This window comes from Coffea arabica, chromosome 6e, assembly GCF_036785885.1.
Source record: "Coffea arabica cultivar ET-39 chromosome 6e, Coffea Arabica ET-39 HiFi, whole genome shotgun sequence".
Classification (NCBI taxonomy): Eukaryota; Viridiplantae; Streptophyta; class Magnoliopsida; order Gentianales; family Rubiaceae; genus Coffea; species Coffea arabica.
This window is the reverse complement of record NC_092321.1, coordinates 50,230,238-50,241,960: the sequence shown is the minus strand read 5'-3', so window position 1 is coordinate 50,241,960 and position 11,723 is coordinate 50,230,238. Positions and strand designations below refer to the sequence as shown.

Genomic DNA, 11,723 nt, shown 5'->3' with positions numbered 1-11,723 from the left:
TGTCTTAAGTTTTAAAGGGTTAATTCCACTTTGTCCCCCCAAACTTTGGACGATTACCCACTTAAGTCCCTAAACTTCAAAATGGGACACTTAAGTCCCTAAATTTATAAATACCTCCCACTTAAGAAAAATTGTTAACAAATCATGAATGCCGTTGGTGGTCGAAGTGTCCCATTTTATGAGGGTTTAGGGATTAAAGTGTCCCATTTTATAAGTTCAGGGACTTAAGTGGGAGGTATTTATAAGTTTAGGGACTTAAGTGTCCCATTTTGAAGTTTAGGGACTTAAGTGGATAATCGTCCAAAGTTTGGGGGGACAAAGTGGAATTAACCCAGTTTTAAACGAATGTATTTTCGTCCTTAATTGATAGTGGTTGTAGGTATATATGAGTGATAGTTAATCGTTATTTCTTCAAGCGCTCAAGAGAATCTTGAAGAGAATCTCGGAGTGGACCACTAAAGATCTTATTTTGCACTTACTCATTGTTTTGAATTGGTGAGTGTCAAGTGCATGAATAGTTGCCAATTACTTGAATTGTTTCTTATTGATTAAGTGATTTTGAATTGTCGAGTCGAGTGTGTATTTTATTGCACTCGTTCTCTTTTACTTGATTATATAATTGAATTGCTCATAATTGAATTTATAATTGTGGTTGACTAAACGTCGATTGGAGTGAATCTCATCGACTTATATTTGTAAATGTCGATTGAAGTGAATCTCATCGACTTATAATAGTAATTGGGGGACACCCAAATCTCAATTGAGCGACCTTGCGACTCGAGGCAGCATGGGCTTGGTCGAGAATGTGACGGCCCCACTTATCCCTAAGGCGAACCAGAGGGTTGGCGGGTCGCCTGCCCAGCTCTCGCCAGGACTCACGCAAGCAAATCGATCAAACCTTCCGATATAACTTAAACTAAAACACAAATCGCCATCTAGACATGCCAAACTTCCAAAAACTGGAATGTTAAAACACATTAACTTCAGAGATAACAAGGCCAACAACATCTGAACCTTCACTCCTAAGATACAACTCAAACTACTTTAACGCAGAGATACTTTTATACATTACAAACCAAGAAGTGAAATCATAAAATATAGAACACTTTCGTACAAGTCAAAACATAGAATTTGCACTTTTCCGGCTTCAAGTGACAACCCAAACAAAGACACATGGACAATCCGAAATAAAATTTACACAAATGAACAGATAAGCTTCAAGTCTCTCGATTTCCAAGACCTGTTAAGGAAAAACAAATATCGTGTGGTGAGCTAAAGCTCAGTGGTGCCCAAAGCATGCAATCAAATCAATTACTTAGTAAATTGTAATTTCAACTTAAATTCAGCAAGTAGGAAAGCGTGTAACAGCACGGGGTAGGATACATGGGCTCTCAGGAGCCATTTTCCTTGCGCTTGATCAAAATTACCCGCAGTTGACCCTCCATCAACTTTCACCATCTAATGTCCATGTAGATTCATTATTTTTTTTTTATATATAGACTAGTCGAGAGATTCACCCAGCGACGTGGCGTCCAGCATGAGGTTAGTATAGACTAGTCGAGGGATTCACTCAGCGACCCAGCGACGTGGCGTCCAGCATGAGGTTATTATAGACTAGTCGAGGGATTCACCCAGCGACGTGGCGTCCAGCATGTAGATAGTGCAAGCAGGATATTCACGAAAATATTTCAAGCAAGTCACCACTCGAAAGAGCTAGTGCGATAAAGTACACACTGCCCACTTCGATGGATCAGAAAACCATTTTTCCAATTATCACATATCAAATCAAGAAAGCACTTTAATCAAGTAAGCATAGAACAGGCAGGGACACTCACCAAGAGTGAAGTTCAAAGGTCAAGCCGGGAATCGTAGTCCAAGTCCTCGCTAAATCCCAGAAATCCAAGTTTTAAGAACTATAAGTTTTACTAAGCAAACTCTTGACTTCAAACATATAAAAGATTATCTTGTATTAAACTAGTTTATTTCCCTGAAACAAATCAATAAATTTCTTAAACATCAAGACTAGTAAGGAATAAAGTGTTTCATGTGGTTTCTTTAAAGATATTTTCTTTTTAAAAGTATTTCCCTCAAGAGGCAAACTATAACCAAATTGCTTCAAACGGGTTTTCTTGTCGAATAAGTTTTTTTATGCCATTTATTTGAAATTATTCAAATCTAATATTTTTTTCCAAATTTCCTTTAAAACAACTGGTCAAGAATAGTTTTATGAAAACTCAAAGTTTAAAAGTTAAATACCATTACTCCCTAAAGATAGTAAAACTAGCTTAATCAAAATAAAAGAATTAACTAGTCGGCAAGGTTTAAAAGTCCCAATATCTAACTTTCTTAATAATACATACTAAACTCAAATTCTATCATTTGATATTAAAGCTGAGTATTCTCACAAAAATTGAATTTTGAAAGTGTTCAAGTTCAAGAAAACCAAAACGGTCTTCACAAGTCTAGTTCATTTGCACAACGAATTCCCAAGCCTTCAAGATTGAAACATTACAAACCAAATATCAATTTTACTAGAGCTTCATCAATCATTAGCCCTAGGTCTCAACAACTCCAGTACAATTAAAATTCAACAAAGTAAGTCCAAGGTACCAAAGCAATCCCAATCATACCCCATGGACCTTCCAAATACACTTCAACCAACCTCTTGAACAAATTCACCAAAAATTAATTATTGCAAAACTACTCAAATGGTCAAGAGCTTCATCAATCATTAGCTCTTGACAACCAATACACACTTTCAAATACCAATTCATTCAAAACAAGAACAAAAACTACAACCAACTTGAGATCCAAATGATTCCAAGAATCTAAAATATCCATTAAACTTTCCACTTTTACTTGCTAGAATCACTATACATATAGATTATAATCTGTCCAAACCAAGCTAAAGTAAATAATACACAAATCCAGCAAATAAACTCACCAAAAGTCCCAACCAGTTCGGTCATGCTGGAAAATATTTTCCTTCAAAAATTGCTTTAGTTCATGTTCCACAAATCAAACAATTATGAAAATTATACTGTTGTAAAATAGATTTTTAATACTATCACATCCCAGAAGACACTTTTCAGAGATTCAAATCACAAATAGGCCAAATATTCGATCCAAATCAAGAATTCAGTTTCCTGAAGAACCAGGACATTCAAGCAGGACAGCCTACTTTGAGGAGTCACGTACAGCAGTACACATGGAGGAAAAATATGAAATTTCTACAAAACAAAGGCCCATGATTCTAGTTTCAAATGCCACTGACGGCACCTCAATCGGATTTTCCTACACCAAGATATAAGCATTTTACTGAGACTGATCAGTGAAATCCGAAAATCTGGAAACTCATTTTTCACTTATGAAAAACTCCTTTTTCTCTTTTAAAACCATAAGACTTTTATTCAAACCAACCATACATTTAAGTATGACATTCATACCAGGATATACCAAAGCAAATAACGCTTAATTCCAGTAAATTATTCCACCAAAAAGTCCCCATAAATCTGTCATCAGCTAAGATAAGATTTTCCAGCAATTGATAGTTTATTTATATAGCTTTTGTTCCTAATTTTCTTCAATTCTTACCTCAGCTCAACATGCAAAAGATGATTAGCAAGCTTCAAGCAAATCTTAAACATCCAATATGAAAATCTTAATTAAAAATTCGAAAACAAAACTAATTAAATGCTCAACTTCCTTCTCTCGACCAAGCTGGAATATTTTGCAGCAGAAAATTTCTCTCGGTTTCAATCCACAATTCAACTTTTCCTCAGGTTTTCTTCCATTAAACTTCACTTAATACTTAAAGCTAACAATCTACATGCAATTCATAACAAAATTTTCCATTTGACAGCAATTACGGATGCAAACAAACATGAAGTCTCTCGGCTATTCCAGAAAATTTCCAGCAACTTAGTTAGTCGCAAATCTGGATTTTTTCCAGCTAAAACTTTACTTTTTTTTTGTACGCAAAACTAACATGCATGACTAATCAACGTATTTACTATCGGTCCTAGTTCAAATTAGGTTTGGACATCAACAACATTCAACCACAAATCCAGAATTTTGTTCACTACTCTCGGATAAGCTTGCATGCAGCAGATTCCTGTTTTTTTTTTTTTTTTTCTTCTGGCATAATCCGGCTAATTAGCTTCATGCGTGGTTTAAACATCTTGTTTTCAGTTAGTTAAACACATTTCTAATCTCAGATTACCTCAGAGGAACAAATTTAAAACTGCATTTCTAGATTAAACTCTCGGCAACTTCAATTCTTTCCAAACCAGATTTCTTAAGTCTCCATTCCTCATCTAACCTCACAAACCCACATGCATGCGTATAGACAGCTTCATCAACCCGTAAACAATTTATCTAAGTCCAGAATTTACCTTAGCCTGAAGCCTAAAACACACAGCTAGCAGCTGCAACAATTCTCTCTCTCGCCTATCCAGAAAAAAAATGCAGACCGCTAGTTCTCTCTTCCTCTCTCCCTTGCTCTGGCTTGCGGCTGGATGAAGGAACTCTGGTCTCAAGCTCTGCACCAGCTCACAGATGGAAGGCAGACCGAATCACAAGTCCCTCTCTTCCCTCTCTGGTTTACGGACAGAAAAGAAAAGAAACAGGAAGCTCGGCTCACTCTCTCTCCCGTCGTTAATTCCTATGTAGCTGCTCTCTCACTCTCTCTTGCTCTCGGTCTAAGGTAAAGGAAGAGGTGAGGTGCGGTTGTGGAGAGGGATTGCAGTGGTTTCGGTGGAGTTGTGCAGAGAAGGAAATGAGATTGTGAAGGCGGTATCTTGGTATTAAGAAATGAAGAAATGGTTTGCGGTTTTGTTGTGCAGAGAAGGAATTTGGAAATTGCGGTTTGTGTTGGTGAAATAGAATGAATGGTATTGTGGTGCCGTGGTTTGTGAGAATGGTTTGCGTGTAAGAATTGGTTGCGTACAGAATTGGTAATAGCAAATGTGATTTGATTTGCGGTCAGACGTCTTGTTTGGTTTGCATGGAAAGGTAAGGGTATTTTAGTCTTTTCACTTTGCTCCCTAATCTCAACTTAATATCTCAATTCCAACTTAATTCTAAAAATTATCCCCAAGTGTGATTTGAACGCCTAATTATATCCTAATATACCTAAACCATTTTTATCGAATAATTATCAATTACACTTTAATATTAAAGTTCCTAACATTATTTAGCGATTAAATTAGTTATTAGAATTTCCAATTATTATTCCTCAAGAATTAGAGTTATTTTAACTCGAAATTTATTGGTTTAGTAATATAAAGTCAAGTGAAATAATAATTTAAACCAAGGGTGTCAATTTGTACTTAAAATCATTTTTACGCACTTATTATGAAAACAAAGAAAGATAAGGATATATTTATCGAAATTTTCACACCTTAAGTATGTTTAGTATATTAGTATCATATTTATCTAAAATTCATTGGTTTTTATCTTAACGCGGAAATTCTTATTAACATTTAACATTAGCAACTAATTAGAATTAATCATAGGAATTTAAACAATCTATTTTAAGATAGTAAGTCTATCGACTCAAGTACCATTAATTTAGTATAAAGGAATTAAGTATTCTTACATTTTATATTAAGGCGAAAAAATTTAATCTAACTCTAAAGATATTAATTTAGTCTAGCAAAACCAAGAAATTTCATAACTTAGGAAAATTTTATTATTTTTCACATAAACTTGTTTTTACGTACTTAATTGCAAACAAGTAAAAATAATGCTAGAAATTATTAAGGAATAAAAGAAATGAAATTGAAATATGCACTGGCTTATATATATTTTTCAGGGTTCTCACATCCTCCCCTCCTTACAATGAATTTTGTCCTCAAAATTCACACTTTCTAAAGAAATAAATCGGGGTACTTTTTCTGCATTTTTTTTTTTAATCTCATAGTTCTATACACAACTTTGGTTACCAAATTTCACTCAGTTTAGTAATTATTTAATCCCAAGGACTAATAAATATTACAGCATTATAACAAATTAAACACGTAATCATCAAGTTACATACTCACAATATAAGTCACATTGCACACCAAATTCAGACAACTTTAAAAGCCAAACAATTCACGAATACATTCAATATTTTCATACATAACTCAAACTTCAATCTTTATAAGCATGAAAGAAAACAATACAACATTACACAAATTATTGTAACCACATAGCTAATAGCTCAACCCTTAGTTTAGATTCAACTTAACCTTAGTGGATTGTAGACCTACCACGTCTAATATTAAATCTAATAACATGATCATTAATTAAGTACATCAATAGCTCTTAAGTATTCTAAATGATCTCAAACATTTCATACATTGGCTTTTCTAATAACCTAACAACTAGTTATCTTTATCCTGTCGGAATAATGGTACGAAATCATTTCCATACATAAATATCCAGTCTTACATCACAATTTCAAATTTACAATCACTTTCCCCAAAATATACAACATCCAAAAGTGTCTAGTCGATTACAATTGATACACTAATACAAAAGTGCATCAAGTCGGCATTTGCTTAACTCCTTCCAATCGGGTTCCTGTTAAGGAAAATAAACTAATGGGATGAGCCAATACTCAGTGAGGCCAAGAAACACACATGCAAACACATAATCCAAGTAGCAACAACAATTACATTGTATGTAAAGCTATCAATTTCGAATAATTCACATTTCGAATAGGAAAGTAAACAGAAACAATTCAAGGATATTGTAGGTCTTAGGAGCTAAATTCCACGTAGTCGTGTCCAAGTCTTGATCACATCTCATGTTGACACTCAGTCAACCACATAAGTATCAAATCCGTAGATACACCATTTTTTTCGAATCCAGTCACCGTTGCACCCCCTTACCGGCCCGCTCATCAAAATTTTGATAATACTCGAGTATATCATGGCAATACTGAGCGAGTAATGCCGAGCAAGATCTCTCCAATAGATCAGGCTCTACGAATATCTCATGGTTTGCTAAGCTTATCGACCAAACCCATGCTGGCTCGATTCGCAAAGTTAGCCAACGAGTTTGGGCGTCCCCCGAATACGAATACGAATATAAGTCGATGAGCAACACTCAAATCGACGATTCTAAATAGGAATCACAAATACGAATCACATCCACATTACAATGTACAAGTCGAATATGAATTCACATAGCAAAATACGAATATAATTTCGTTCGAAAGAGAACGAGTGCGGTAAAGTACACACTCATCTCAAAATTACAAATTCACATAACGGATAAGAAACAGTTAACCATTTAACAATAAATACATGCACTTGACACTCACAGTGATTCAAGTAGCAAGTTCAATTGATGGTTTAGACGTCTCCCGCGAGATCCTCTGGAAGGTCCTCTTGAGCGCTTGAGCATTTAATAATAAATTATCACTTATAAACCCCAATTAATAAGGAAAATTGCACTCTTGTACAATTTAAGAAATTTTCACGAAAATGAGCCTTAATTATTCGTAAATCGAGACTAAAAAGTGGGGTTTTAACACATAAGCAAAATCTGATTTACATCCTTAAAATTGAGTGTAAAACGATCAAGTGACATTAAAAGGGAAAAGAGAGTTTGAACAACTCCATTTCCTTTCAGTTTCGAAATTTTCAGATTTGTAACACTTATTTTGAAAAATCGTATATCACTCTCTACAAGTCCAAAATTAGAAAACTTGATACCATTGCAAACCTCTTAGAAAGTACTAAAAGTCTTTAGAAGACAATTTTCCATGATTCCAAACGGAAGGTATCCAAAAATTAGCTCAAAATTGCTGTTCTGGGGCATTGAAGACAGGTTTAGGTTGGTTTTTGATCAAATTTGAAAATTCAGAAAAATTCACTTGATCCGAACTAACCTCTGAAATTTGAAACTCTATTAGAGTTGCAATCCAAGTTTAAAAAAAAATAAACGGAACAAGATTCGGAGTTTTGAGCACCAAGATATGGTAGCTCAAAGTTACTAAAATTTCCTTGTTAATCAAGGGTTTTCCAAACTCAAATCTTGAACTTTGGTAGTTTAGTTGAGCAGCGAAACGGAGTCAGAATGGCACCAAATTTAGCAGTATGATACTACCATAAAGGGACTATTCCTCTCCCAATTTTCATAGAAAAACATGTACGGAAAGTTGGTTAATGAAACCACTAAAGTCCCAAGAAGTTCCTCGGCAAATCTGCCTTGGACTTCCGTTTTTCCGTTTTCAAAACGTTTGGCCAATAAGACACCTCAAACACGGTTCATTCCAATAGGTAATGTCTAAAATATGTCCAATGTACATTTGATAGGTGATTTACACTAAGAAGCTTCGGATATCAAGTCCCAAATCATTGTTAGTTTCAAATTTGTCCAAATGCATGGTATTCCTTCACAAGACCAGATTCGAATTTTGATCATAAATCACTCAATTCAACTCGGAATTGAGCATGGTTGGTGGAGTTGGAAAACACATTCATAAAGCTATAATTTCTCAGAAGAAACCATTTTCAAAATCCGTCCATAAATAGCTCACATTTGAGCATCAAATTGTAGTTCATGTTCTGCCCTGTAGTGAACCAACGAAACGGGACAGAAATTTTCAAACTAATGGTTCGGCTCACTCGAGTGGAACCAGAACATGCATTTTATACCAAATGAAATCTGGGAATGTCTAGTTTCCAGTGCCACAAACGGCACTCGATTCCAATATCGGAGCGATGAGTTATAGCCGAAACAAGGTGACTGCCTGGGCAGTGACGGGAATCATTTTCCAGTTTTCTAAACTTTGGAAATCACTTCATTTAACCAACCAATTCATGTTATTTTTCCATGAAAATTTTTACACAATCAATATAACAGTAAACAACATAAACAAGCCATTAGATCCTCAAAATTTCGCACCAAAGTGCTCGAACAAGACAGTGGCAAAACGGTCACTTTTGGTCAATGCACCATCCTTGAGTTTCTATCAATAACCCAACATTAATCCACTAGTTTAAGCACTAAAAAAACTTTATTACCATCAAACACCACAAATCAGTCCATATATCCAAGGTGGGAGTTCATAGAGCCCACACAACCAATTTTCCATCACAAACAAGCTACCCATAAACATGCAAGGGCTTAAACGTGCATTACTACTTCCATGAAGTAAGATTTGGAGAGTTGATCGGGATCACCTTCTTAGATGCACAAGGACAGAATTTTCGGTCCCCTCTTGGTCCAAGAAATTCGTGAAAACAGCCACTCTTTCTTAACTAAATACAAACTCCAAGGGTTAAGCTATGTGTAGATCAATTTTTGTGTGATTTGGTGATGTTTTTGAGCAAGAAATGAAGAGGAAAAATTTGGAAGCTTGGAGTTGCTCTTCCTTCCTCCTTGGCCGCTGGAATGAGAGAGGGAAATGAGAGTGTAGAGAGTGTTGTAGCTTCTTGAGGAAGCTTGAGAATTTGTGGCCAAGATTTGTCCTAAAAGTCAACTCTCTCTCTCGCGCGCACGCGCGCGTTTTGTGCTCGATTCATCTCAAGTTTATTTCACTAGTTCACTAAACCTCTAATGCACTTACATTCATATTAATATTATTCACTCTTAGTAGTCCCAAAATAATGGTCTAAAGGCCCTCAATTAAATGCGCACGCGAAAACGCATACTTCCGATTTATACGTGATAGAGTGAAATTTCTGAGAAATTCTTATAACGATAATATTACTAACTAATAATTGAGAACTTAAATATAAAAATACCTATTTTGAGACTAATGTACAAGTTTCTAATTTTTCAAACTTATTGTATTCTCGAATCAATTATTTACTCCATTCGCGTATTCACTATTTTCACTTAACGAGCCTTCAGAAATTAAATTTTGAAACGAGTCACTTTAAAAATATAACTAAGCTATAGATCCATATAATTTGTTCTAAAAAGGTTAGAAAATAATATTCGGGGCAATTGACCAAATAAATAATTAAATGAGCTCGAAATAAGAATTTAATATAAGAAAATTTACGAGTCCTCACATCCTCCCCCTCTTAAGAGAATTTCGTCCTCGAAATTCACACTTAGGATAACATCATACCTCTTCATAGTCGCGCCTATCAGATCAATCAGTAACTTACAATCGCTAACCCTTATCTCATAATTTCTATCCGCCTAAATTGTAGTCAAATTTTGATTCTATCTTATGAACATAAGATTTTGTAAAAGTGTGAATTGTACTAGGGTTACTTAGAACCTCAGATAGACAATGAAAAGCAAGAATCATACCTTCAACGGCCGTAGCAGAGTTGGAAACCTGTTGATAGCCTAATGCATAAACCCTAACTGGTGCTTTAGATCGACTTCCTCCAGCACTAGACTGCTTAGCAGCTGACTTTTCAGGCCCTTGGGTACCACCTCATTCTTTTGGTACGGTTGGACATTTTGATATTTGGTGCTCGGTACTACCACAATACAAGCATCTCCCTTGTTTTCTAAAACAATCACTCTCCGTATGGTTGAACTTGCCACAATAACCACAAATAACTTGGGGAGCCACAGATTGACCACTTAGAGGTGTCCCTCTCGATTGACCTCGTCCATTGTGGCCTCCTCTTGGTTGAGTCCCTTTTGGTGTGCTAGATATCTCCACTCCACCCGTTTCTTTTCCCTTTTTAAAAGGTGGGGCACTCTTATCTGCCTGTCCAGAAGGGTTACTAAAAGTGCCCATTTTCTTAGCGTGAAAGTCTCTAACTTGCAGCCTTGCGCTCTCGACTCTCTGCGCTTTTTCTAAGACTTCAGTGAACGTTAAAATTTGGGCTGCTGCTAATCCCTCTTGAATCTCCATATTAAATCCTTGTACAAAGCGCATTATCCTCTTTCGTTCATTAGTCACCAATTCTGGAGCATACTTAGAAAGTTTAGTAAATTTCCCTTCATATTTGGCAACACTAGAAGTTCCTTGCCTCAACTTTATGAATACATCTTCCCTTTTCTCTTGAGCCAAGGGTGGGAGAAATTTCTCATTAAATTTTCTCGTGAAATTTTCCCAAATCCAATGGGTCTGCGCTCTTTTCCACTTCCCCCTTATCAAGTCCCACCAGGCACGTGCCACTCCCTGAAATTGGAAAGCAGCAAAATTTACTCGCCTATCTTCGGTATAGTCTAAGGCAGCGAATATATTAGTCATTCTCTTTAACCAGTTCTCAACTGCCTCGGGGTCGGGCTCTCCAGTGAATTTAGGTGGAGTAAACTTCAAGAATCTCTCCAAAGCCCTATCTTCTTCTCTATCCTGGCCTCCGGACTGGTTAAGCGGTTCAGAACCTTGTCTATCAGCTAAACGTTCTAGGATATCAGTCATACTATTGATGGCAGTAGCCACTTGATTACCCTTAATATTTTCTTATCCCTGGATCGGTCCAACTGCCGATCCCTGGTCATTACCATGAGGTTGGGCCTGTCTAGTCCTTCGCCCACGGCCTCGACCACCCCTTCGTCCGTCCATTATCCTAGGTGTGCCTAGTGCAAGGAATAAATCAATTACGAGGGAAAATTCTTGAAACAAGAACCAATCACGAAAACATTGAAAATAACAATAATTTACATTCATTAACACTTCAGGTTCATACAATTAGCAAGTCAAGGGGAAGATCAAAAAAATATAGCACACAGGTGCCACAAAATACTTTTAGTCACAGAAGACTAAAGTGAAAGCAAGTGCCTCAAAATAGGCCACACAGTCATGCAAA

General features: G+C 36.1%; 1 protein-coding gene across 1 annotated transcript; it reads right to left on the bottom strand.

The window, feature by feature from the left end:
* Positions 1-10,393: 10,393 nt before the first annotated feature.
* On the bottom strand, positions 10,394-11,335 carry LOC113696811 (uncharacterized). The gene has a single exon (XM_027216193.1). It carries the CDS (start codon positions 11,333-11,335, stop codon positions 10,394-10,396), a length of 942 nt encoding a protein of 313 aa, XP_027071994.1.
* Positions 11,336-11,723: the final 388 nt, after the last annotated feature.

Coding starts and splice junctions, on each gene's coding strand:
- LOC113696811 (XM_027216193.1), bottom strand. CDS start 11,335: ATGACTGATATCCTAGAACGTTTAGCTGATAGACAAGGTTCTGAACCG.